Below are 26,370 nucleotides of genomic sequence, written 5' to 3' on the forward strand. Positions count from 1 at the left end.
TTTTTTTCATTTCTCCCGTGTATTTTATTCTTCATTTCTATATTTATTTTTAGCGCTGGGCTACTTTCTATGCTGGAGCCTTTGGTCTTATAGCAGTTTACCTTTCCAATTAGGATTATAGCTTGGCTTATAATAATAATATTAAGGGCAATGATCCTCTCAGGCATAGGTAATGAGAAAATGGTGAGTACACTGCCCCTGACTTGGTAAACACTTTATTATTACATTGATCAAAAATAATGTATTACAATTCCTTAATCACATAATGCCACTTTATTATTACTTCCCTTTGCGTAATGGTTCTATTCTTGTTAGTAGCTTATATATAGTTAACATCAGTCTACCATTGGCTTTACCTACTGTCCATATACCCTAGCCTTTAGTGTATGATTTTACTTCGTCCTTACCATTGTTTATAGTCGTGCCACCCTCTTGGTAGGTGATAGTGCGGCGTTTCATCTTTATCCTTTTCTATACAGTATAAAGATGATACAGTCACATGAGTTGTGAATATCAGTTTCCACGCCCACCTTAGTACAGCTGGTGCACCTACAGTAGTTGGGCAGGTTATCCTCGGTCCTTGGGCATTGCCAGTGATCGAGCAAGAAAGGTCTCACCTTTCGAAGTTGCAGAGTGGCTGCCCCTTCACAAGAGTTACTTCTTCTGTTGAAGGATCAGACTTTTCAAGAGACGGTGGAGTAAAAGACGAGGGGGGAGGGGCCGTGGAGGAGGAAATGGCAGCGCCGAGCGCGCCACAGGTTACCAGGACAACAACAGTATGCTCTGGCTGCTCGTGGCTGGAAGCGAGTGATTGCGGCTTGTTGTTCATCCCACTCTTAACCCGGTCGTGTTTTTCATCGTTGAAACCATGTTTTCGATACCACGACGGATGATATATAAATAGTATTTTCTTCTTCTCTGTAACGGTAATCGGTAGTACTTTTGCTAAAGCAAGATAAACTTCAAATATAAAACTAATACTGTACTTAGCAATATGAAATTGATTTGTGTGCAGACCTACTTTTGCGTTTGTAAGTATTCTCTTACTTGGTTTCTTTAGTAATTGCTGCATGTCTAGGTTAGCAGACTTTCTTCGGCAAATTTACCCTCGGTCAAGGAATGTTGCAAATTAAGTATGGACGAAGATGAGCTGGTAATGATGCTAAGTAGTACAGAATTGGTAATTATGATCGTATTCCTTCATAATAGCATTGTTGTTGTTGTTCTTTTGAATTGCAATTCAGAGTAATTTTTTAAATGAAAATAATTATTTGCTAAATTACATAATTGTCGGTGATTCGTCAAAGTTTTTATTTCATTATCAGTACCTTTTTTTTTGACGGAGGATGATCCTGCGATGGAAATGCTACTAAATGATTGTGTGAAATGGCAAGATTTGCAAGTTTTTCTTACAGTATAAGAAACTACGGAAATTTTCTTTTTTTCAAAGAAAAATCTTTTTGTCAAGTCTTTAATGAAGATGATGTATTTGTATAGCTTCTTCTTCTTCTTCTTCTTCTTCTTCTTCTTCTTCTTCTTCTTCTTCTATTTTTTTATTATTGTTTGTTAATAGAATTCGGTATTCAAGATATGCAATTTTCGGATATGTGAGCTATATTACATCTTTTGAAATGATTCCATTAGTTACTGTATATTGTGCATGATGTGGGATTTGCGCCATGGTGTAGTTTATTAAACTAAATATAATTCCCTTTTAAGTGATAAATGAAATACCATGTGCTCTGGAAGAACGCAAAGTTGACTTGGAAAGTAGATCTTCATGAATTGTAATAAATATTTTGGAATATAAATGGAAATAGGTTTCAAAGTAAATTGTATGACTTATATATGATAAGCTACGAAAGGTTATTTCATTTACTACCATAAAATTCCCCTTGAACTGTGACTCAAAATAACACAAAAAATCTTTTATACTAACATGTAAGATGCTGTGAATGCGGAGGAAAATATTTCTTTAGCCGATATTGTATTTGCCCTATATGTTAAGTGTGTGTGTGTGTGTGTGTGTGATACACACACACACACACACACACACACATATATATATATATATATATATATATATATATATATATATGTGTGTGTGTGTGTGTATCACACACACACACACACACACACACACGCTGAGCGGCAATCACTCGGAAACGACAATCTCCCACAAATTGCCTAAGTTGTCGTGTGGTAGTTTAGAAGGGGGAAGGGTGAGAAGGGTAGAATGTGTGTGGATGTGCATATCTATCTAAATATTTAGCCGTCCTTTTTGACGGGTCGCGTAAACTAGTATGCAAATTATGTTTAGACTTTATTACTAATTTATTGCACTTAAATTTCCTCAAAATTAATAGGCATTGGGAAAAAGTGCTGTACTGTCTGCTTGTATAAAAGCAAGAGGCTGGGCACCTCGTTCAGAATTCCCTCATTCCATTGCCTGGTGGCAGCAGGCAAAAAGAGAATGACGTCAGTACGAGATGGCGATGACGTAACGATGTGCAGACCCAATCATTAACGCTCCTTTCTTTATACTCCCAGTCCAGGTATTCTGAGTTCATTACTATGTATATTGATATGCACAGCAATTCTTACCAAATTGCTTCATTGCCTGTGTTAATATTACCATGGAATATGAACTTACTCATTATTAAGAATGATGCTGGTGCATATTTATTTGTAGATTCCTCATAATTATTTATTTAATTCATTCGATTCTTTGCTTGTCTTTAAAAAATCCTTAATTGACTGTTTAATGACAGATGCTCATATACGTATGGTCATGACAATTTACTATTTCGTAAGTTTTTTTTTTTTCACATCGTAAAGTAACTAATGTATTATCGTAAGCGTTTATGTATGAACTGAGCAACTTTGTAGACTCGTGTTCTTTTCGTGTTAAAAAAAATGAACTTTCAGAATATGAGACAAACTTTTCTCTTGAAAAATGTGAGGAATTCATTACTTGAAGTATGGGAAATATTCTGCTTTCAAATACCTTGCCGAAATTATCTTCTAAACTAAATGCTTCAAAAAAATGATTTAAGTAGCTTGCCTCCTAAGCCGTAAATCAAACTAAGTCCTCTTCCGAATATTGTGAATTTAGCTTTTCAAGTTAGGGACATATTCAACTTTAAAAAAAAAAGAAAAAAAAAAGAGAAAAAAATCTGATATTGTCATTTCTGTAACCTACGTGTGAATTTGGTATGTTTTGTGTCTGGGATATGTAAATTTAACCTGTGGGGTAATTAAAAGATATATATAGTTAGTCGAAGTAAAATGCAACTCTCTCTCTCTCTCTCTCTCTCTCTCTCTCTCTCTCTCTCTCTCTCTCTCTCTCTCTCTCTCTCTCTCTCTCTCTCTCTCTCTCGAACTTTAAAATGAAACAGCATTATTTTCCCATTGCAGATTAAAGTGGCCATGACTAGGAATTATGTTTGTTAAGTATATTAATACGTGACCAGCATAAAGAATCTTCTTTCATATGCCTAAAAAACAGCTGATTTTCATCACCTTCCTCTTGTGTCTGTGGAAGACACGTGTCCTTGGTGCGTGCTGCTTCCTACCTTTAATGGCCTATCATTGCTGAGCTTAGTATTGGTGTTGTGTTTGTCATATTTTTTTATTTACCTTTCTGAAATATTTGACCTTTATTGAGTATCAGGTTTCAAGGAATAACATCAAAGCTGGGTGAAATCATTTTTGAACACATACTCGGTGAATGATTAGGTGTCAGTTAAATTAGATATTTAAAAGATAATCTCTTGTAGAATATTTTTTGTAGGCATTCGTAAGGTTTCGGTTGTCTTTTTTAAGTGTCTAATGAATGGTTTCACTCTCGTTGGATAAGGATTGTCTTTCCAAGGTCATCTTGGAAAGCCAATCCTTATTCTGAGTTTTAAGTAAAAAGTTACAAATATCAAAAGTTTTAGAAAAAAAATAAGTAATCATGAATATTAAAATCAATAAAAAATAATTAAGCCACATTCAGCGGAATCAAAAGATTACCAATACAGTACAACGTGAAACTATCAAGAACATGAAAATCGTAATAATATGAAAACATTAAGAACGAATGACAATAACTTTGATACGTTTATTTATTTTACTGCTCAAGCTTGACATACATGAAAAGGTTTCCTCTTTTTGTTGTAATGTTTTAATGAATTTTCTTTTCTATGTATTTTACTTCTTAGAATTTCCAAAGGTAATCGCTCCGCTAGATTGGTTTTATGGCTTCACGTGATTACTAATACACAGTTGCGATGCAACTCAAAGGACCAGTAGTTGTTTATGATTACAAGCTCCTCTGTAAGACATTTGATTTGATGCCGTGTGCCCGCGTTCAGTATTGCATCTGCTCTTTCTTTATATAAAACTTGAACATAAAAAAGCTTGAGCTCAAAGTCACGCTGTGGAAGGATTATTAACACAATTCTTGCACTTTTTAATAACGGCTCATATTCGCGTTCGCTAGTAAATTGAAATCGGGATTCCCTCAACTCGTTGATAAAGAACGCTACTAATTAACAACTGCAATTTTTAAACAAAGTGAAGTTCCCGGGACAAATATTTAGAATGCAGATCTATTTAGGTTTTTTATTATTATTCCGGAGTATTAATGACAACATATTTCTCCTAAGATATATCCGACGTTTTGAGATTCCGAGAAATCTCCAAATACAGAACTCCCAAATATATTATTCTAATTACATTTATTCAAAATTACATAAATTCAGTAAATGCACTTAAACTAAAACGCTGAAAATTCGCAGTATCCTTCTGTTTCTTTTTAGACTAAATGATTAATTATTATAAAAAATATCTATTAACATGAACACTTACAGTATATGACGTAAAGACAGTATAGGAGGAAATAGGATAAATGTAAAGTTCCCCAATGAATAGCAGCATACAAAAAAAAAAAAACATTTTAGAAAAGCATTCATTGGACATAGGCATTCATTCACAGACTATCATACATACATACAAAGAGCCCAAGCTTTATTTATTTCCCCATTCCGTCCGTAGTAACATTAAGAAATATTAAAAATTATATTGACAATAACAGAAGGTTAAATTAATAAAATGACCATGACACAGAGAGAGAGAGAGAGAGAGAGAGAGAGAGAGAGAGAGAGAGAGAGAGAGAGAGAGAGAGAGAGAGAGAGAGTAATGAACAAACTACAGTTCGGATACAAAATCTTTAATTAATTGGTAATTATTATTATTTGTTTTTAAAAAAAAATGTTTTTAAGATTATTATTATTATTATTATTATTATTATTATTATTATTAGTATCATTATTGTTTAATTAGAAAAATATTGTTTTTAAGATTATTATCATCATTAATTGAAATAACTTAATTCCTTTTGATTGGACAATAGTATGGAATGCCGAGGCTCAGCAGAGTGAAAAGAATACCGCAACATAGCTGATAATTTTCTTGGTTTGAATACTAGAACATCTGGGAGGATTTTACCTGAAGTATGCGATAAAATCACCACTATGAACACATGGTAATAACTAATTTACCCATCTGTAGAGAAAAGAACACTCCAAGTACTGACGTGATTACCAAGCAAAATGGTGCATGACTCGAAGATGACCTCCGCCATTAAAAGTAACATTTTAATCATATTGAAAAGGGTCCTTTAAATATTGATCGTTAAATAGTTTGATTTTTTTTAAAAATCTTGGAATGTTAGCGGAAAGTCTCTCGAACACTAAGGCTAAATTATTAATGTTTTAAGGTACCCGTTTTCTATTAGCATATTATGGTACCTTCGACAAATAGTTTTTAGTAGTAACATACGCATAATATGTTTTATAGTCATAATATATGTATTTATATATATATATATATATATATATATATATATATATATATATATATATGTTATGACTATATATATATATATATATATATATATATATATATATATATATTATGACTATATATATATATATATATATATATATATATATATATATATATATATATTATGACTATATATATATATATATATATATATATTATGACTATATATATATATATATATATATATATATATATATATATATATATATTATGACTATATATATATATATATATATATATATATATATATATATATATATATATATATATATATATATTATGACTATATATATATATATATATATATATATATATATATTTATAAATACATATATTATGACTATAAAACATATTATGCGTATGTTACTACTAAAAACTATTTGTCGAAGGTTCCATAATATGCTAATAGAAAACGGGTACCTTAAAACATTAATAATTTAGCCTTAGTGTTCGAGAGACTTTCCGCTAACATTCCAAGATTTTTAAAAAAATCAAACTATTTAACGATCAACATTTAAAGGACCCTTTTCAATATGATTAAAATGTTACTTTTAATAGCGGAGGTCATCTTCGAATCATAATTTTCTATTATTGAGAAAGTTGTAGAGATTGGTGTTTATACCACATAATTATATGTTGTCTTCAAATCCTTCTGAAAAGCATCAACTGGACGAGAAAAATCTCAGACGTAATGCACCAATTTTGGAAAAACTGTTTTACTCTGCTGGTAATTTATCAAATCTTCTAGTAGTCTGCGTTAGGAATTTCGAATATCTATGTATATAAGTGGGAACCCAACAGCAGATGGAAATTATGGGTTATTTTCTTACGGGTCTTGCTTAATAGTAATTATTTAAACTATAAAATTTGAAAGTGGACAAAAATTAATTGCTTTTTTATCCTTATGACTAGTTGTTTTGTGTTCAGCTGTATTAATAAACTAAAACCTTTCTAAATGTTTCCATTTAGACCTTATAGGTTTGATTTTCCTTACTATCGCCCTTGCCTTTATCAGAAAACAGAATTGCAAGATATGCATGATATATATATATATATATATATATATATATATATATATATATATATATATATATATATATATATATATATATATATATATGTATGTATATATATGTATATTACTCAAAAAAATTCTGTTTGTATCAATAACATTTATACGTGAGAATCATTTGTGATAGAAAAGTAAGCATACAAGTTTCGTCATAAGTGTGCGTAATTGTCTTGGCAGCTTCGTATTTCTCATTATTCATTGAATCAGGACTGTGAATAGATTGGACTTCCTTTTAACATTGTTATAGTTCATGAATATAATTACTACATGTGTCTCCAATAGGGGAAGAGCTATGTTTGTGTAATTTTGCTGTCTCGCTTTCATTGGCTTGAAAAAAAGGATGAATATCCTATCAGTAGACCCCTCCTGATTCTTGGTCTGGAAAGTAAAAGTGATTTATCATGAAGAGATACCATTTATTCGTTTACTATTCTTTGGTAGTGCCATAGCCTCTGTACCATGGTCTTACACTGCCTTGGGTTAGAGTTCTCTTGCTTGAGGGTACACTCGGGGACACTTTTCTATCTAGTTCCTCTTCCTCTTGTTCTCTTAAAGTTTTTATAGTTTAAATAGGAAATATTTATTTGAATATTGTTACTATTCCTAAAATATTTCATTTTTCCTTATTTCCTTATTTCCTTTCCTCACTGGGCTATTTTCCCTGTTGGGGCCCCTGGGCTTATAGCATCCTGCTTTTCCAACTAGGGTTGTAGCTTAGCATTTAATGATAATAATAATAATAATTTATTTCCCTACCTGCTCTTCGGAATAATAGATTTGTTTATTTTTCGTATTATTACAGCTGTAATTCATATTGTTAGGTTGGTACTTCTAATGACACAATTCCATAGAAGTTGAGTTTCTCAAGTATTTGATAAAGATTATGTAAATATGTTCCATGGAATAATTGATTACGCTCTATTGCCAAATGGGATTTGGATTTTTTATTGGGTAATTTATTGTTTTTTTTTTTTCATTGATATATATTGAAATAAAAAGCACAGCTTCTTACAGTGTTAAGAGTCAAGTCTAAAGGAGGCAAAGTGTTTTTGTAAATATGGTTTTCGCATCCGTCTTCTCATGAAAGAAAAGGTTTAAAAGCCAAGTATTCAGGTAACTATGCTAAACACCTTTGCTGAAATTTGGATTTTGTGATTGCTCCCATTACCTAGAAATTATATTGTTACGTGAGTTGCTTCTTGTTTTAACTTTGAACATAATTTTCTTGCTATCCGATTACCATTGTGTTTAAATCTAGAAGTGATATAATTTTCCTGAATATAAGGTTGGTGATGGTGATCATTATGATCACCTATAGAATAGTATTGGCAACGGGGTGTGATGTTCCATCGCATAGTATATTTTGAGATTTTCGAATAAGCGGAAAATTTCTGCCAGTTTTTTATACCTTGAGTTAGACGTTAATTAAGCAATATTGCAGATTTTGGGATGTCAATAAATGTATGTGTGCGAAAATCTTATGTTATTTTTATCATGATATTTATCATTAGCCTCTTTGACCTGTGCTGATTTGACTTCAATTTTATGTTTAGCAAAGAAATATTTGCTTACATTACTAAGTTATAATGCCATAAAATTATCAAATTGGTATTATTGTGACTGAATGTAAAGGCTATAAATGCTAAATGTATTCTTTCTTGATTGTTAAAAATCCCATCCCCGTCATCTATATTTTTATGATGTTAAACTTATTTACATCTGATAGACTTTGATATGGCTTTTTATATTTAAGATTTTATGGTGCTGAATTGTGTTCTCACTCTCTATCTGCGTGTGTATATATATCTGTATATATATACATATATATATGTATATATATATATATATATATATATATATATATATATATATATATATATATATATATATATATATATTCAAGTATTGATAATCATGAAACTAGTGTAAAAATTATACTCTTATGAGTCAAGCGCTTTTCCCGCGTTATACGAGTATTAGTAAAACATTTATTATTCCTGGTGGGGGATAGTGCTGTCCGTGCACATTACGTGATGCACTATGTAGGCATTACTTTGTAGTCATTGCAACATCATTTCAGTCCCTAACTGCACCCTCTTTTTAACCTTCCACATAACCTCTGTTCGAGCTGCCTGTCTTGTATCCTGTTGAACAACATCTCTTTACTTTGGTTTCATAAATTTAGTTCAACTGCAAAAAGTTTTCTCTCAGTTGCACCTGACGCAACTCTTTTGGTTTGGCAATTTTGGGAGTTTACTTTCGAAAGTATTGAGGTAATAATACACCGACAAGACTCGGTGAAGGATTAAGAATACTGGTGTGAGCACAATATCAAAGTAATTCTTCACTGAATGTAGAAATAAGAAGACCTAAAGGTTATGAGAGGAATTAAAACGGACGAAGAGAAGGCAAGGAAGAGTTTCAGGGAAATAGTGCAGAGAGAAAGTTGTGAGCATATAAATCAAGAATTTTTCAATGGCTCTTCAATGTAAATTCTATATAAATCACAATAGGGAGATAAAACTGATTTATATGATAATTTGATGACCAAGTAGGCGTTTTTTTAGAGTGATGAAATGTTAATAGGATCTTTCAAGTGTGGAAAAGCAAAAGCATTTTTATTATTTCAGGCGAGATACTCCAGAATAGCGTTAGGAGGGATTGATCGTTGGGTGTTAGATATGTCATGACAAAGTATTTCAAAGGAGTGGAAAGCAGGAAGAAGAAATGTGATCGTAAAGACTTGAAAGAACAGAGACCAAACATTGCTTAGAATACTTTGGAAAGTCATGGGGGGGAATAACTCGAGAACTCAAGACTAATAAAAGAAAACCATTGGGAAACAACAATGTTGGTATAGAGTTTAAATCAAATAAAGGAGTGTGATTCATCTATTCGTTTTCATCGACTTTTGTTGTTGGGGGTGGGATGAGTGTGCTTAATAATAAACCAGTACAAAAGTGTCTTGTGTGATAATTGCAGTTCAGATAGTTGATTAATATCCTATGTAATGATGTGAAAGGCCAAGAATAAAGAAATAGATTACGTGCTTAAAAGGAATTTTTTTTTAATATTTGGAGTTACTGAAGTAGGGAGACAGTACACTGTTAATTGTCAAAAACGATGATGGGCTTTGAAGACCGATGAAAAGAAAAGTATAAACATCCCTCATATACGCTAATGATTCTTCTCGGTAGCTTTCACCTTTTTCCTTTTAAAAGCATTCAGAATTCAATGAGTTTGAGGGGGGATTTAGTGTTTTGGAGTATGTCTATGTAAATGAGCAAAGAGGGTAAATTAGAATTGGGAATCTTAATGAAATGCCTTTATAAATGTTTAATTGTTGGAGACTTGGATAAGAGAAAATGGGGTGTAAAAGGGTTTCCTATATTATGTTTCATTATAGAATAGGTAAATGTGCAGTATCATGCAGTAGTGAAAAGAAGAGTGGGGGAAGGGTTATCCGATCATTATCTGGATGAGATGAAAATTAAGGGAAAGGAATATGTGAAGCCTAGGCTGTAAATATGGTTAATTAAGACAAGTTAGTTGGATAACAAGGAAGTGGAAAGAGCGTGCAAGAAGTGGGTGAACTTTAGGCTAGGGTTAAAGAAACCGGTGGAGGGAGTAGAAGGAGAATTTTTTCAAATTTCATGGTAAGATCTTTGGGACGAGAGTGAGAGTTTGCGAGTATTTGAAGTTAGGGAAAGTAAATGAAAGAGTAAATTGTGAGATGAGGAGGTCAAATGTTCATATAAGGAAACATAGGTTCAGCAGTTTCTAGGAAAGACTAAGTGAACCTGTAACTAGTTTTTGATAGAATCAATAGAGAGGCAACACTTATGATCAACGCCTAAGACCCCTCTCCACCCAAACTAGGACCAGGGAGGACCAGACAATGTTTTTTTGATGACTCAGCAGGTAGACCTATAAGCTCTCCCACCTACCCCCATCTTAAACTTACAAGGATGGGTGAGGTCGCAGGCACTACAAGAAACTTCAAAAGCTTGAGCAGTCCAGCAGTTCGCTAGGCAGGGACGTTTCCACTAGGCTGCCACAACCCTGAAGGTGGTGGGAATACAGCTGCTGATTCTCATCTTAATTTGTTGGACAGAAACTTATGGTCTATTAGATTTCTGATTCCTGATCTAGATATTAATCTCTGGCACCGTCGTTCAATTAGTTCATTATGCATGTTGCATAAGATTTTTCACAACTATGACCATCCTTTACATTCATCTCTCCCTGGACAATTCTATCCTGTTCGTAATACTAGGCAGGCAGTTAATTCTAATAGCCAGGCCTTCTCCATCACGAGGCTCAATACTACGCAGTACTCTAGAAGTTTTATTCCAGCTGTGACCAAGTTGTGGAATGATCTTCCTAATCGGGTGGTTGAATCAGTAGAACTTCAAAAGTTCAAAGTTGGAGCAAATGCTTTTTTGTTGACCAGGCGGACATAGTCTTTTTATAGTTTATTTATGACATATTTGTTTTTGATGTTGTTGATAGTTTATTATATGACATGTCTGTTTTGACGTTGTTTCTTATTTTAGAATGATTGATTGTTAATTTGTTCTCTTCATTTATTTATTTCTTTATTTCCTTTCCTCACTGGGCTATTTTTCCCTGTTAGAGCCCTTGGGCTTATAGCATCTTGCTTTTCCAACTGGGGTTGTAGCTTGGATAGTAATAATAATAATAATAATAATAATAATAATAATAGAATAGATGATTAGTTGTTTGAAGTGATCAAAATGTTTGTGATGAGAGGGAAATATGTAGTCGGGAAAGTTAAGGATTTAGTGAGAAAGTGTTGTCTATGGCTGTTCGACATATTCAAGGATGTCTTGTGAGAAGCGGGAGAAAGTGTATTGGATAGAGGCGTTACGTTGTTATAGGAAAATGAGTTGGAAATATAGTGTGAAATGGTTGATGTTTGTAAATGATACTATTGGTGAATGGTGACGGTATAGAGAAAATATAGGGCTTTGACTTGCTGTTTTTTTTCTTTATGTGTAGGTAGGAGTATGATGCATCTCGTTTGGGAATTTTGAACAGAGGATTCATCCACGAATCAATTGGTTAAGTAAAAAATTGGAGAGTGACCTTAGTCTCTTTATCTGATACCATCCCGCTAGGAAAGGGACCCAATGTTGACTATATATATATATATATATATATATATATATATATATATATATATATATATATATAATGTATATACATATATATATACATATATATATATATATACATACATACATACATACGTATATATACACTTAAATATATATATGTACAAGGTATATATATATATATATATATATATATATATATATATATATATATATATATATATATATATATATATATATATATATATACATACATACATACATACATACACACAATACTGTCGAGAGAGAGAGAGAGAGAGAGAGAGAGAGAGAGAGAGAGAGAGAGAGAGAGAGAGAGAGAGAGAGAGATTTGTAATATGTACAGTACTATTATATTTACTGGTAATGTTGCGTGGGGTTATTTTTGTTTGATAATTTGGAGGTGATTTAAAATGTATCCTTTAGTAATAAATTAATATTTGCAACGATAATAAGTACTACTATTTACAAGGTATTACTTGTTGGTTAAGAGAATCTTTGTGCTTTTTATCAGTTTGGTTTCGTATTATTTTAATAGTAATATTTTCTGTAATGTTTCCGTGCCCTTAGAGTCAAGTCATTGCTTAATGGCTTACTATTTTCTTCTCTAAAAAATGTAGCCGAGATCTTTGTTTACTTCGATAGGCTACTAAAAGATTTAGGGAGTTTGAACAGGTGGAATCCTCAGCTTTAGGATTTCACCCACTCGCTTTGGGGAACGTAGGCGTTTCTCTTGCGTCATCATCAGATGCTCTCTCTCTCTCTCTCTCTCTCTCTCTCTCTCTCTCTCTCTCTCGTCCTTCGAAATATCAAATTTGATGAAGGTTATTTCCTTTGGTGTCTGCAATATGTAATTTGATTTTGCGTCACGGCAAATTTTATTTTAGGGTTTTTTTTTTTTTCAATATAAATAGCGAAATATTTTTTTTTTAATCATTTGCTTAAGAAAATGAACGTTTACACTGTCTACCCTGTTTGGTAGTCTGAGGAAGGTAACGGTGTTAAATTGTACTTTTAGTTGATATGACGGAAATTGTTGTCATTTCTCAGCAGTAAATTTATTTGGATACAGTTCTCATGGCATTGCAGTCGCGATCTGGACGGTGCTATTTAGTTAATGATCTCGACTGGAAAATCTTACTCTGGTGATTTTTGCTTCTGTAAGATATTACTGTTACTTCTTTTCGTCTGATTGATTATTATGCATCCTTTTCTGTATAATATAACATCTTGGTCTCTTTTTTTATATACCTTGCTCCTGCCTTTTTGTTGATTGTATTTTATCAATGGTGTGACTAACATCTCTCCATTATTCTGTTCTCTTGTGGTAATATTAGGGAAGAGGTAACTTCACGTTTTAGTTTCAATCGTCCGTGATTATAGAGAGAGAGAGAGAGAGAGAGAGAGAGAGAGAGAGAGAGAGAGAGAGAGAGAGGTCTGTTCTCTTCGTTTATTTATCGACATTGTCTGAAAGACGTTTCTATTCATGTGGTTTTGAGAGATGTAGGCCTATGGGAATTGCGGTCAACGTAGCAACAGATGGTAGATTGTTTTGATTGTTGATATCTCTCTCTCTCTCTCTCTCTCTCTCTCTCTCTCTCTCTCTCTCTCTCTCATATATATATATATATATATATATATTACTGAATAGATATATTACATCGTAAGAACTTTGTCATTATCAATATTTGTTTGTGTTATTCACATTACATTTATTAATCCTTTATAATATATATTTGTTAGCACTTTAGCAATCGCTTCGAGAGCACTCACTCACGCGCAAGTTCAGTTCTGCATCTGTGGTTTCTTCAAACGCTTGACGTTGAATTGTGATTTAAACTTGTTTTCCTTAAAGCAGTAGGTGAAACTAAATTGTGATGGTTAACTAAGATGATAATAACAGAATATGCAATGGAAGGTGAAATATCATTGCAAGAAAAAAACGATTAATGAGGTAGAATCAATTATTTAGGAACTATGATCTCCAATACGGGATCTTTAGAATTGGAGTTTAATGAACGATAGAATAATTTCGATATTGAAAGGTAATCATTGGCTTATTTAGATAATTAAATATCTTTTGAGTGTTTGTAATAAGATTATATGGTAACTGTCAAGTGTACACACATACCAAATGATTACAAAGGTTGAGATGAATTGATATCAATTTCAAGTGCAAATCATAGTTTCAACAGGAATATGTACAGAATAGTCGGAATTAATTCTATCTCTTTATATCATATGGTCAAGTCAACGGTGTACCATCATTGCTGCTGGGCACTAAGGTTTCAATCCTTGTGCTGGTTGAAGTAATTATCCTAAGAATATCCTTAGGGGTCTATGATCCAGTGACAGAGGGAGTTAGACATTAAAAGTTATTTGAATAAATAAAAATCACAAGTGTTCGGGATAAAATTATCATACATACTTTATACGTATATATATTAGATAAATGAATAAATAAATCTACACTCACACACACACCCACACACACACACCCAATATATATATATATATATATATATATATATATATATATATATATATATATATATATATATATATATATATATTGGGTGCCCATACAGCCTTTTTGAATTAAGAAATATATTACAAAATCTATTGATGATTGATTGATAGATTATTGTAAAGTTTTCTGGAATCCTGAAGCTATTGATAAGAATCATTAATCGAATTTGTTCTATGTACTCAAAGTTTTTAATCACATTGCATTGGCGTATTTCAGGTAGTGTTGATGAAAGAGGTGCTATTAAATGAAACTCAGAAATGTCTCCTCCTCAATAAAGGGCACAATTAGTGTCTTGGTTTATTGAAACCAAATGGGATATGCAGGCTTAGTGAAATAATAGAATTAAGTATGCATGGCGCAAGAAATTTATAAAGACATCCACAACTTCAGATAAAGGGAGGAGTGAACGAGCAAGACCTGAGGAAATCTTTAATCGTGTAAGAAACGCCATTGATCATTCTCCTACGAAGTCCATCTGTAATGCTACCGGACACTTACAGTGACCACGTTTAACAGTGCACGAATTCGGACTCAAGAACTTACAATTGTACGCTTATAAAATGGAACTCGTACAGGAGCTTGAACCAAATTATAAAGCAAGACGAAAAGAGTTTTCATTTAACATGCTGGAACGAATGTCTGAAGATGAAAATTTCCTCAACCGAGTTTGTTTTAGGGATGAGGCAATCTTTCATGTTTTAGGAAGACTGAACACACACAATGCGAGAGTCTGGGTATCAAATCATCCCTATGTGACCAGGGAACTTCACCGAAATACTCCAAAGGTGAAAGTGCTGTGTAGGATCACGTGCAGTCGAATCATTGGTCCATTTTTAGATATCAATTACTGCAGATGTTTACTTTAATCTTTTGATTGAATATATGGCCCAACAATGAGTTGACCTTCGACTAACCATCATTTTTCCAGCAAGATGCTGCGGCACCGCCCTGGGGACTGCATTTTCGTGGGTTCCTAACTCAGGCGTTTTCAGCCTGTTGGATTGGAAGGGAAGGACTAATTCCATGGCCCCCTCATTCATTATTACTCCCAAAGACACTTTCTGTGGTGTTTCTTGTATTAGATAAAGATACGAGTCATCATTGATCTCAGGCTATGCCAGGGATGGGGAACCTGCGGCCTTCCACGGTCTTTGATATATGTATGTGCAGTATATTCCTGGTTTGACATTGAAACCGTTATATGTACACACAGACAAAAAGAAAGATATCTGTGTTCCATGATGTACCTTCCAGAGAGTGGAAGCCATTTTTCTTTCAATTCAATTAATTGTGACTTATTACAGCTGGCAGTTTTTCCTTGTCAGCTGCAAGAAGTGATTTGTGTTAGTTTTGAATCAATCAACAGATTCAAGAGATTTTGCATGATAATATTTTATTAGTGCTTTAACTGGGGATTTTCAATTGTATGAAGAACAGCTGGCCTTAGCCAACCTTAACAGAAGAATACGGGTAACAGACTTTTTAACAATTTCAAAGAGCAATGTCACAAAGGACTAAAATTTACTTCCTTATATGATAAGTGTATACATGCACTGATGGTGGTCCTGCTAATAGAAATACGGATAAACATTAGACTTTAGCCCATTCAGCTGTAACGAGAGATAAAAAGAGTTGATACAAATTCTATTGTCTTTACTCCAGTCGAATTCAGAGTTTGTCCTTGGAATTTGATATTAAAGGGTCTTTGTGGTGTATTGGTAAAAAAATTAAATTCACGAGTGTTAGTTATGTAATTATCATAAAACAGCCAAGTGTTACATACTCACCAATCACCTGTAATGGTGAAGATTGGTTGATTTCGATTCTAAGTAAGAATCCTGAATTCTACAGAAAAGATGGACCAGTGTGTGAATCAACTCCTACTTTTTTATTACAGCCGAGTGGGTTCAAGTTCAATGTTTACCCTTATTTTTATATGCGCTGAGGTTCGAACCCTTGACTGTACAGAACTATTTACCATTATAGGGTTTCCCTATAGGTCTGTGATCCCATGGTAGAGTGAATTCGTTATTGAAGTGGTCTTGTGGCTTATTTAAAAAAAATTGAAATCACGAGTGTCAATGGTAAAGTATATATATATATATATATATATATATATATATATATATATATATATATATATATATATATATATATATATATATATATATATAAAGTAATACATGCAAAATTATGAAAAATCTAATGTTTTTTTTTGTGTATCACCTTAAATATATTTCACATTTCGTGTCAAGCTATATGTATGGTTTAAAATTGATTCTGATAATGATGCTGGAAAAAATTATTTTTATCATGGCCTATTGATTTGAAGGTTATATTTTGTTCCGTGTTGATATATGCCTTCACTAATTCTTTTATATATGCATTTGCCTGGGCTGGCAAATTGTGTTATTGAGAACTGGCCAGGTATGTTCAGTTGGGAAAACATAATATTTTTCCATTGTTTTTAGCGTACGTTCATTTGATGAGTCTCAATAGGCAATGGAATGCCATTGAAGCATTGAAGTAATCGCTAGGCGGCCATCAGTCAGAAAGGATTTGAGCTTACTTTGAAATATTATGATCACACACTACGATTGCACCATTTGCCAATATCTATTAAAATCAAACCGATTTGACATTCGAAAATTATTTTTCATTGTAACGACGCTAAGCGAGACTGATTTGAGGGAAAAAATATTGGAACGAAATATTTGAGACGCAAAGCGTTGTAATACCGTCGTAATCTCTGTTGCTGTTCTTGTGAGTATCGGAGACAAGATGGGAAGCTGCAAAAGCGTTGAAGTCGTTGCAAAGTGCTCCACATACATCAAAGTTGGACGTGTATCGTACCTTCGAGTTCCCTTCTCACTTAACTCTTAATGATGTGCAAATGATATCTTTTCAGGTAAAAGGGTCCAGTTATTGACAGGTTCTCTCTCTCTCTCTCTCTCTCTCTCTCTCTCTCTCTCTCTCTCTCTCTCTCTCTCTCTCTCTCTCTCTCTCTCTCTCTAAATTGTAACAATCTGTTCACGCTCAGCACAAATCAGTCAGAGCTAACGGATACAAACTGAAGTTGAAAAGATACAATACCAACCATGTGGAAATTTCTTTACATACCAAATAGCAAATACTTGGAATAGACTTCCAGCGGATATAGTAAACAGTAACGCGGTAAATGAGTTCAAGAATAAGTTAGACAATCTCATAAGAACTCTCTAAATGCTTGAACTAAATCGCTCTACCAAAGAGTAGACTAATAAGTCTTTGAGACATCCAAAATCCTTGTAACTCTCTCTCTCTCTCTCTCTCTCTCTCTCTCTCTCTCTCTCTCTCTCTCTCTCTCTCTCTCTCTCTCTCTCTCCAAAGTTAAATGTATTGATGGCTGCGCGCCGTTGAATGATCTAGTTTCCCCTCACTCCATCTGCCCCCCAGTTGTCTTGCCCCCCACCCACTCTCTCCTTTCCCCCTCGTGGCTCCTTTACTAGTTCCCAACGCCCTTTTTTTGTGTACTGAAACGATCGTTTTTTGGTCTAGTCGTAGTCATCATGTTTACAAGTTACTTTTTCTCTCTCATTTATCTTCTTTCATGGTCCTGAAATATCGCTTGTCCAGTCAAGAAAGATATATATATATATATATATATATATATATATACAGTATATAGTATATGCACACCATATTTCTTGACCTCCTCAAGAGGTGATGGTTCCAAAAGTCTAGAGACTTCCTGATATCAGCAAATCTTTTGGAATGGAGTTGCTAGCCTCATGTTTTTTCTTGCATATTGAGGGGGCCGAATGGTATTGCATAGACCTCGATCAAATTATTGACCTTGTTAATGGTAGGGAAGTTGGCAATGTTGAATGTGGTCAATATGTGGATGGGTAACTGCCAAGGAAGGCTACAAGTTATCGCCTCTAAGTTCGTCGAAGGGCTCTGGGATAGGGAAGGACCGAAGACAAGAGTTCATTCATGAGATGAGAGTTGCTTTAAAATGGATGGGTCGTCCCTTTTGGGGACACCTATAACAGGATGAAAAAAAAAGACAGAAAATATCAGTTTTGATTTATGGATATAAGAAAATAGGAAGTAATTTAAAAAAGCAAAATAGGGAAGGAAATACTCGCAGATCTGTATATGTAGAGAGAAAAAAAACCGGATAACTTAAATAAATGAGAACAAGAGTGTCCAGATGGGGGTTCAAGTATATGTGTGTAAGTTGACAGTTTATTTTGTTTTTATATTTGTGAATGCGTTTGTAGTGATGTACTAGATTTTCATTTACTCTTTACTGGACCATCTTGTAAGACACCTCAGAGGTACTTATCTCAGTACTAAGGTATTTTCTTTCTCAGTCAGTACTGATGATAAAAGTAGATGACTAGGTTGTTCAATTTTGCTTTATTTTCAATATTTGTTGAATGTTTTATTGAGTGTATCGCCTATTAATGATAATAGTGGTTTTTGTACATTGAATTATTTTAATTTAATTAATTGCAATGGCCATAATATTTACACTGTTTATCATTGATAAAAGACTAAACTGAAGATATATTAGCTGAGCATCCCTTTAGTTAGATACAACCTCTGTCCCTTGGCTCTCCTTGAAGTACTTGGATACCCGCAATGCAGTTCACCGTTTGGCACACCTTAGAGGATTCACATAACGCTCGTCCAAGATATTCAGAGCTGTTGGGGGTAAAAGCTGCGCTAAGTAGAACCTCCTTTAGGAGTTAACTCTCTCTCTCTCTCTCTCTCTCTCTCTCTCTCTCTCTCTCTCTCTCTCTCTCTCTCTCTCTCTCTCTCTCTCTCAGATTTATTTCAGAAGCAGGTCTTCTGAAAACTATTCAACTTCTATAATAACATTCAACTTTTATGGTTTTAATTGAATATTCTATTAATTTTTATATAAAATAAATGATATCGGCGTCAATGACCTTAGATGTCAGGATGCCTGAAAACTTTAAATCTCTCTCTCTCTCTCTCTCTCTCTCTCTCTCTCTCTCTCTCTCTCTCTCTCTCTCTCTCCAAACTTTCGTCTATCGTGTATCATGAATATTTCTATTTGTATTACGGTATCTTTGAACTAGAGTATGAGGATTAATGTTGGCTTTTATCCTTATACTTTGTTTTGTAGAATAATCTACTATCACTTTCAAAATATTATTGCAAGGTTGTTGCAAACATACACTATTACTTATAAACACTGGTAAACTGTTATATGCTTGTTGTTTTGGAGTAAAACATATTGTGTGTGTGTATATTATATATATATATATATAATATATATATATATATATATATATATATATATATATATATGTGTGTGTGTGTGTGTGTGTGCGTATATATATATATATATATATATATATATATATATATATATATATGTGTGTGTGTGTGTGTGTGTGTGTGTGCGTATATATATATATATATATATATATGTGTGTGTGTGTGTGTGTGTGTGTTTGTGTGTGTGTGTGTGTGTATGTGTATGGTCTGTTGATCAATGTAAAGGCTCATTAGATATGTTATTTTGTACACTGTAGCAGAGCCTAATGGTGTTCGTCTTCCGCAGGCTGTGTCGTCGTGGACGAGCTTTGCTTGGTGCCGGAGGAGGTTCCAAATTATGAGGCCATCAAAACCTTGCACTCCCAGCTGGACGACGACAGGAGTGGCGACATCGACATCACGGAATCAGTCGATGTGAGTTCAGACACTATTTTGTTATTTTTATACTTATTCTTTATTATAATTTATTATGTAAATAAGTATTGTCCTCAGTAACAAGTAACAAGAGAAAATTTTCTTGTGATGAAAAAAATCTTTTATGCAAAGACATATTTTCTTTTTCGAGAGGTATCTTGAAATCAGAGAAAATTTTATTTCAAATATTTTCTTGTGCTGGGATGAACAAAATAAATTAATCCGTTGAAAGGATTTCTCTTCATCAAAAATTTTTATTTGTTTCACCAAGAGAAACATTTGCCAACCCAATATGTTCCTAATTTTATCAATATTCATTTCTCGTGAATCCAAAGGAATTTTTTAAAAATGAATTTCTTGTAGGATATCCAATGAAAATTTTATGTACAGAAATAATCTTAATTGGAAAAAAATTATCTTCCTCTGTATCAAGAGAATTTTATATATATATATATATATATATATATATATATATATATATATATATATATATATATATATATATATATACATATACATATATATATTTATATATATATATCTATCTATCTATCTATCTATCTATCTATCTATGTATATATATATATATATATATATATATATATATATATATATATATATATATATATATATATATATATATATATATTTATTTATAATCAGCTGCTGCAAGTCCACTGCAGGACAAAGGCCTCAGTCTTGTCATGTCCCTCCATGCGCATCTGTTTATGGTATATCTATGCCCAGTCTGTATCCGCAAATTTTCTTAGCTTGAAAACCCAAAATCAAACCATTGATCTCTAGTCTTGGGTAGTGCCATAGCCTCTGTATCATGGCCTTCTATTGTCATGGATTAGAGTTCTCTTGCTTAAGGGTACACTTGGGCACGCTGTTCTATCTTGTTTCTCTTCCTCTTGTTTGTTTTGAAGTTTTTATAGTTTATATATAAAAGATCTAATTTAATGTCATTACTGTTCTTAAATTATTTTATTTTGATTATTTATTACTTCTCTTGTAGCTTATCTATTTATTTCCTTTCCTCACTGTTCTTTTTTCCCTGTTGAAGCCTTTGGGCTGATAGCATCTTGTTTTTCCAACTGTAATTGTAGCTTGGTTTTTAATAATAATAATTATTACCTCAGCCAATGAAGTTGGAAGTAGGTTATGTTTTACCCCCCTGTTTGTGTGTGTGTGTGTGTTTATGAACAGCTTCCTGGTCACAATCTTAATCGTAGAGTAATGAAACTTGCAGAGATTAACTGTTATGTTAAAAAGCTGGAAATGATTAAATTTTGGAAGGTCAAGGTAAAAGGTCAATGTCTCAGTCAAGTAAAATGTCCAATTCACCTAATCAATCATAAGTTTGGACATTGTTGTTATAGAGACTTTAAACTTGGTTCATATTTGAGTGTATGAAAAGCCATGCCAATTAATACATGTTAAGGACGAAAGTCAAGGTTAAACAAACGTCCAATTCCTGTCATCAACCATACAGCCAAATGTGTATCTCCTTGAAGCAGCTTTTCCACCTTGTTACAGTTGGATGTGAGACATTCAGACCTTTTGCTGCTCATGTGCTCTTAGATTATACTACTGTTGTCACTCAGAAATTTCTTATACTGAGAAGGGCACTTTTCATTTATAATTTGGGTTGCAATCTGAATTTTGCCTACTACTACTACTACTACTACTACTACTACTACTACTACTACTACTACTACTCTCTCTCTCTCTCTCTCTCTCTCTCTCTCTCTCTCTCTCTCTCTCTCTCTCTCTCTCTCTCTCTCTCTCTCTCTCTCACACACAACTGGTCCATTATGATTTCAATTCTATTTGCAATACCTTTACAAATTTATCTTTGAAAGATAACAGATTGTCTTTAGGATTACTTTCAAGGATTTTAGCAAGTGTGGCCATTAGTTTTAGAATCCTCTCTGAACCAGCTGGAATATCTTAACAGGGTCAGCCTTTCCTTTTGAGAAAGCAGGAGTGTATATTTTGTATTAATTGCAAGTGTGCCATCTGGAGCAGCGAGAACCTTTGGAAAAGATCCAAGTTGATACTTCAAGACTTCACTCATGTTTATCTTTTGGTATTGAGTTAATATGCCAAATATTTGTAGAGTAGACTTGAGTATAGGAGCAAAGAAGTCCTCTTTACTTATTTACAGTTGCTTCTCAACAAATTTAATAAAGATAAATCTCACTTCAATTTTCCTCTAATATGAGCAAATCATCTGCTAAACAGTCAGATGCTTTAACTCCTGATGCAATGTTAATTAGTAGTGTTACATCAATGTCTGATAACTTGAACATGTTACTCAAACTCTCAATGGTATTTATTACTTAGCAAACTTCATCTTCATTATTTAGATGTAACTTATTAGTGTCCATATGCCCCTACCCTCTTTCACTTGATTAAGCAGCTATTTCTTCTGGTCAGCAATGTTTTGGCCCTGTAATGTTCTCTTGATTTCCAGTGTTGAACTACTCTTTGGATGAGACTCTTGCCTTTAATGCTACCTTTATTCTTGGGGTTCTTGTTCAAGGTTTGCACAATTATCTAGTACTGTAATGGGAACTTGGGCAAAAGCTGTGCTTGCACTACCGTATGTTGAATAGCAAAATTACCATTTTCCAAAAAGCTTTTGGCTTCTGGGTGATGTGGAAGCAACATTATGTGACACTATTTTTCGAAATTAGAAAAGTGAACCACAATCTGGTCTTATCATGAGTAAACCAAGCTAATCTAAAATTAACGGTAGTACATTGCAATGATTTTTCATTTTACTTCTGTAACCAGCAACTCAGCCTAGCAGTTTAAATTCTTCTTTATACTTGCCTTAGCAGAGCATAAATCACCCTAATACTTGCAACATCATATGGAGCTCCTATTGAATTACAAATACACTTATAACAACTGACACATGAGAATTTAGGTGGATTTCTGCCTCCTTGTACAGTATATAGTACGGTAGGTGTTTTGTTAGGGAGTGTCTACCGCCAACCTCAAAGAAAATTTGTATTTTATTTACAGCAGAGCTTAATTCTAGTTAATACAATTTAATATTGGGTCTAGATATTACACCCATGCTGGTCTTTAATTAAACTATTCTTGGCAATCCAACCTCTCCCGGAAACGGCCTGATTATCCTCCCTGATTTTTACATAGCGTGGAGCCCTTCATCATTTATAAGGACTAATTCTCTTAACCTTAAGCCAAACTGTACCACATAGATTAATGTTATAAGTCTCTTTGACAGCAAATAAATATTTTCTTTTACATCTATGCCACACAAGATTATAAGGATGGGAAATATAGTAAAATTTCTTAGTAACTACTTCAATATTATTATTATTATTATTATTATTATTATTATTATTATTATTATTATTATTATTATTATCAATTGCCAAGCTACAAATCTAGTTGGAAAATCAGGATGCTATAAGCCCAGGGGCTCTAACAGAGAAAATAGCCCAGTGAGGAAAGGAAACAAGGAAAAACAAAATATTCCAACAACAACATCAAAATAAATATCTCCTATATAAAATATAAAAGCTTCCACAAAACAAGAGGCCTGGAAACAACATAGAACAGCTTGCCAAGTGCACCCTCAAGCAAGAGAACTCCAACCCAAGACAGCGGAAGATCCTGGCACAGAGGCCACAACACTGTCTAAGCCTAGAGAACAATGGTTTGATTTTGGAGTGTCCTTCTCCTAGAAAAGTTGCTTGCCATAGCTAAAGAGTCTATTCTACCCTTTCCAAGAGGAAAGTAGCCACTGAATAATTACAGTGCAGAAACCCCTTGGGTGAAGAAGAATTGTTTGGTGTTGTCAGTTGTATGAGGACAGAGGAGAATATGGAAAGAATTGGCCAGACTATTTGGTGTGTGTGTAAGCAAAGGGAAAATGAACTATAACCAGAGAGAAGGGTCCAATGTAGTATTGTCTGGCCAGTCAAAGTACCCCGTAACTCTCTAGTACCTATTGTTGGCTCTGAAGAGATTTCTTCCCAAGAGATTACCTCTTTCCGGAATGTACATTGCTTTTTGTCATATAACAGATGATTAGGAGTTGAAATTTACAGCTAGTTTAGGTATCCAGTATTTTAACTTGAGAGCTCTAGTTATGACTTCTAGTACAGTTAAAATACAGCTAATTTCTTCAAAGGTAACTGTCGTAGAACTTTCTTCAAACAGATTTTTCCAAGCCTATAAGTTGTTCCCATATTGCTCTGAATATAGATGCTCAAGCAGGAATAAATTTGCAAATCTCTTTATTTCTAATAAAGGCTCCTGCACCAAAGGACTTTGGCTAATTCCTTCAGGAATGCAGCAGCAGCCACAAAGGTGGTTGTGTTATCACTCAGGATTAATGAGGATAAAATTTTCCTTTTACAAAACTTATGTAATACTAGCAAGAATGAATGACAAGACAAACTATTGACTAGTTTCATGTGTATGGCCCTAGAGACTGGACAAGTTAATAGAATAACATATACCTTATCTTTTGGGCTATGATTACTTCTTAACAAAATTGCTCCTTTGTAATCTATACCTATTATGTTAAATGGTTCCTTAATTTGACTCTAATTTCAGGAAGCAGTGACACTGTTTGACCGCTATAAGAACTTAACCTCGCCTTTTAACAAATAACACATGCATTCAGAACTTTATGAACAAGCTGTCTAATCTGAGGAATCCAATAAATCCAAAAAATAGGGTTGTAGTTTAGCTAGTAATAATAAGGACAAGTAAATATTGCATCTGGTAGTAATGAGTATATTTCATCCACTGTTCAGTACATCATCCACTCTGTTCCGTACCTGTAGTGGTTTATTGGAAATTAGCCAACTAATAATTGCTTTACTATCATTCCAAACATTATTTTGTTTACGATTTAAATTTTTAAGTTTCCAAAATGAATTTTGAAGAAGCTGTATGGCTTCATCATGATAATGAGCTTCTAAATTTAATCCTTCAACTAATTTTAATGCATCTCCCTCTAGAAATCCTTTCAATTATGTGAATTTCTTTATCCCCCTATATCTGTCCGTTTATGTACAGGAGCTTCATATATGTCCCTCAAGTGAATTCTACTGAGTGAAATCACCATCAAATATCTCAATATTCAATTTAGGTAATTTAACACCTACAGATTTAAGTGTTACATGTGAGGCTGTTGGCAATGCTGCAGTTATTGGTTCATTTAGCTGTTGAACATCAGTCCCAATTGTAAAGTGTATTCCCCTGTCTGTTATCTCTTTCGATAGAGCTTCATCTTCAGTTAATATGAATGTTATTTGTTTGTCCAAGATCTCAACCCTTTTGATCGTTTTTGTCAAAGATTACCGTAAATTTTCCAATTCTGAAATTTCAGTGACTTTATTCCTTAAAACATTTACATTGGCCATATGACTCCTCCTACTTCATTGAAGAGATTCCATTTTCATAACATATGGTTTACATTATCATCAACTAAAAATATACAATTTCTGCTAATATTCATAAATCTGAGCTATTTTTTCTTTTTTATTTTGCCATAGGCTAGCCTATTTCTCCCGAAGTACTGTAGGCTATCCAGTAAAATTACAATATTACGGGGCTAGGATTAGCATAGCCAATGCGCTTATTCATACAAAGAATAAAAAAAAAAAAAAAAAAGAGGGAAAAATTAGGGCCAGGCTTAGTGTAGCCTGTATATGTATGGGGTTGACATCATTAGCCTAGGTTAACATTTACTGATAATTAACGGATTTTGAGCGAAGCGAAAAATCTATTTTTGAGTGAGATGGCCATGTCCTCCTGATGGAAGGTTCCTTCAGTAGCTTCCTAAGGGTATATATGACTACAGTAGATATTCCCAGAGAATTAAACTAAAGGTTTCACAGAATTCTAACTTCTGGCGCGAGTACCCATAAGGTTTTACTTTAGGATATCGTATATCAACAGGGGACGTATGCTTGACATGCCACATAGCTATCTGCACCCCACATAGCGTTTAC

General features: G+C 33.4%; 1 protein-coding gene across 16 annotated transcripts in view; it reads left to right on the plus strand.

Annotated features, from left to right (window-relative positions):
• The window catches only part of Stim (stromal interaction molecule), a 376,699-nt gene that overhangs the window by 145,508 nt on the left and 204,821 nt on the right, over positions 1-26,370 (plus strand). For 15 of the 16 annotated variants that reach the window (XM_068384428.1, XM_068384493.1, XM_068384551.1 and 12 more), the window contains one exon: positions 20,235-20,362. In XM_068384428.1, the coding sequence (XP_068240529.1) occupies positions 20,235-20,362 (128 nt within the window). Of the gene's footprint in view, positions 1-879; positions 1,032-20,234; positions 20,363-26,370 lie in introns of those variants that run through there. The other variant, XM_068384542.1, reaches the window with a different exon arrangement.

The sequence above is a fragment of the Palaemon carinicauda genome, chromosome 1, assembly GCF_036898095.1.
Source record: "Palaemon carinicauda isolate YSFRI2023 chromosome 1, ASM3689809v2, whole genome shotgun sequence".
Taxonomy (NCBI): Eukaryota; Metazoa; Arthropoda; class Malacostraca; order Decapoda; family Palaemonidae; genus Palaemon; species Palaemon carinicauda.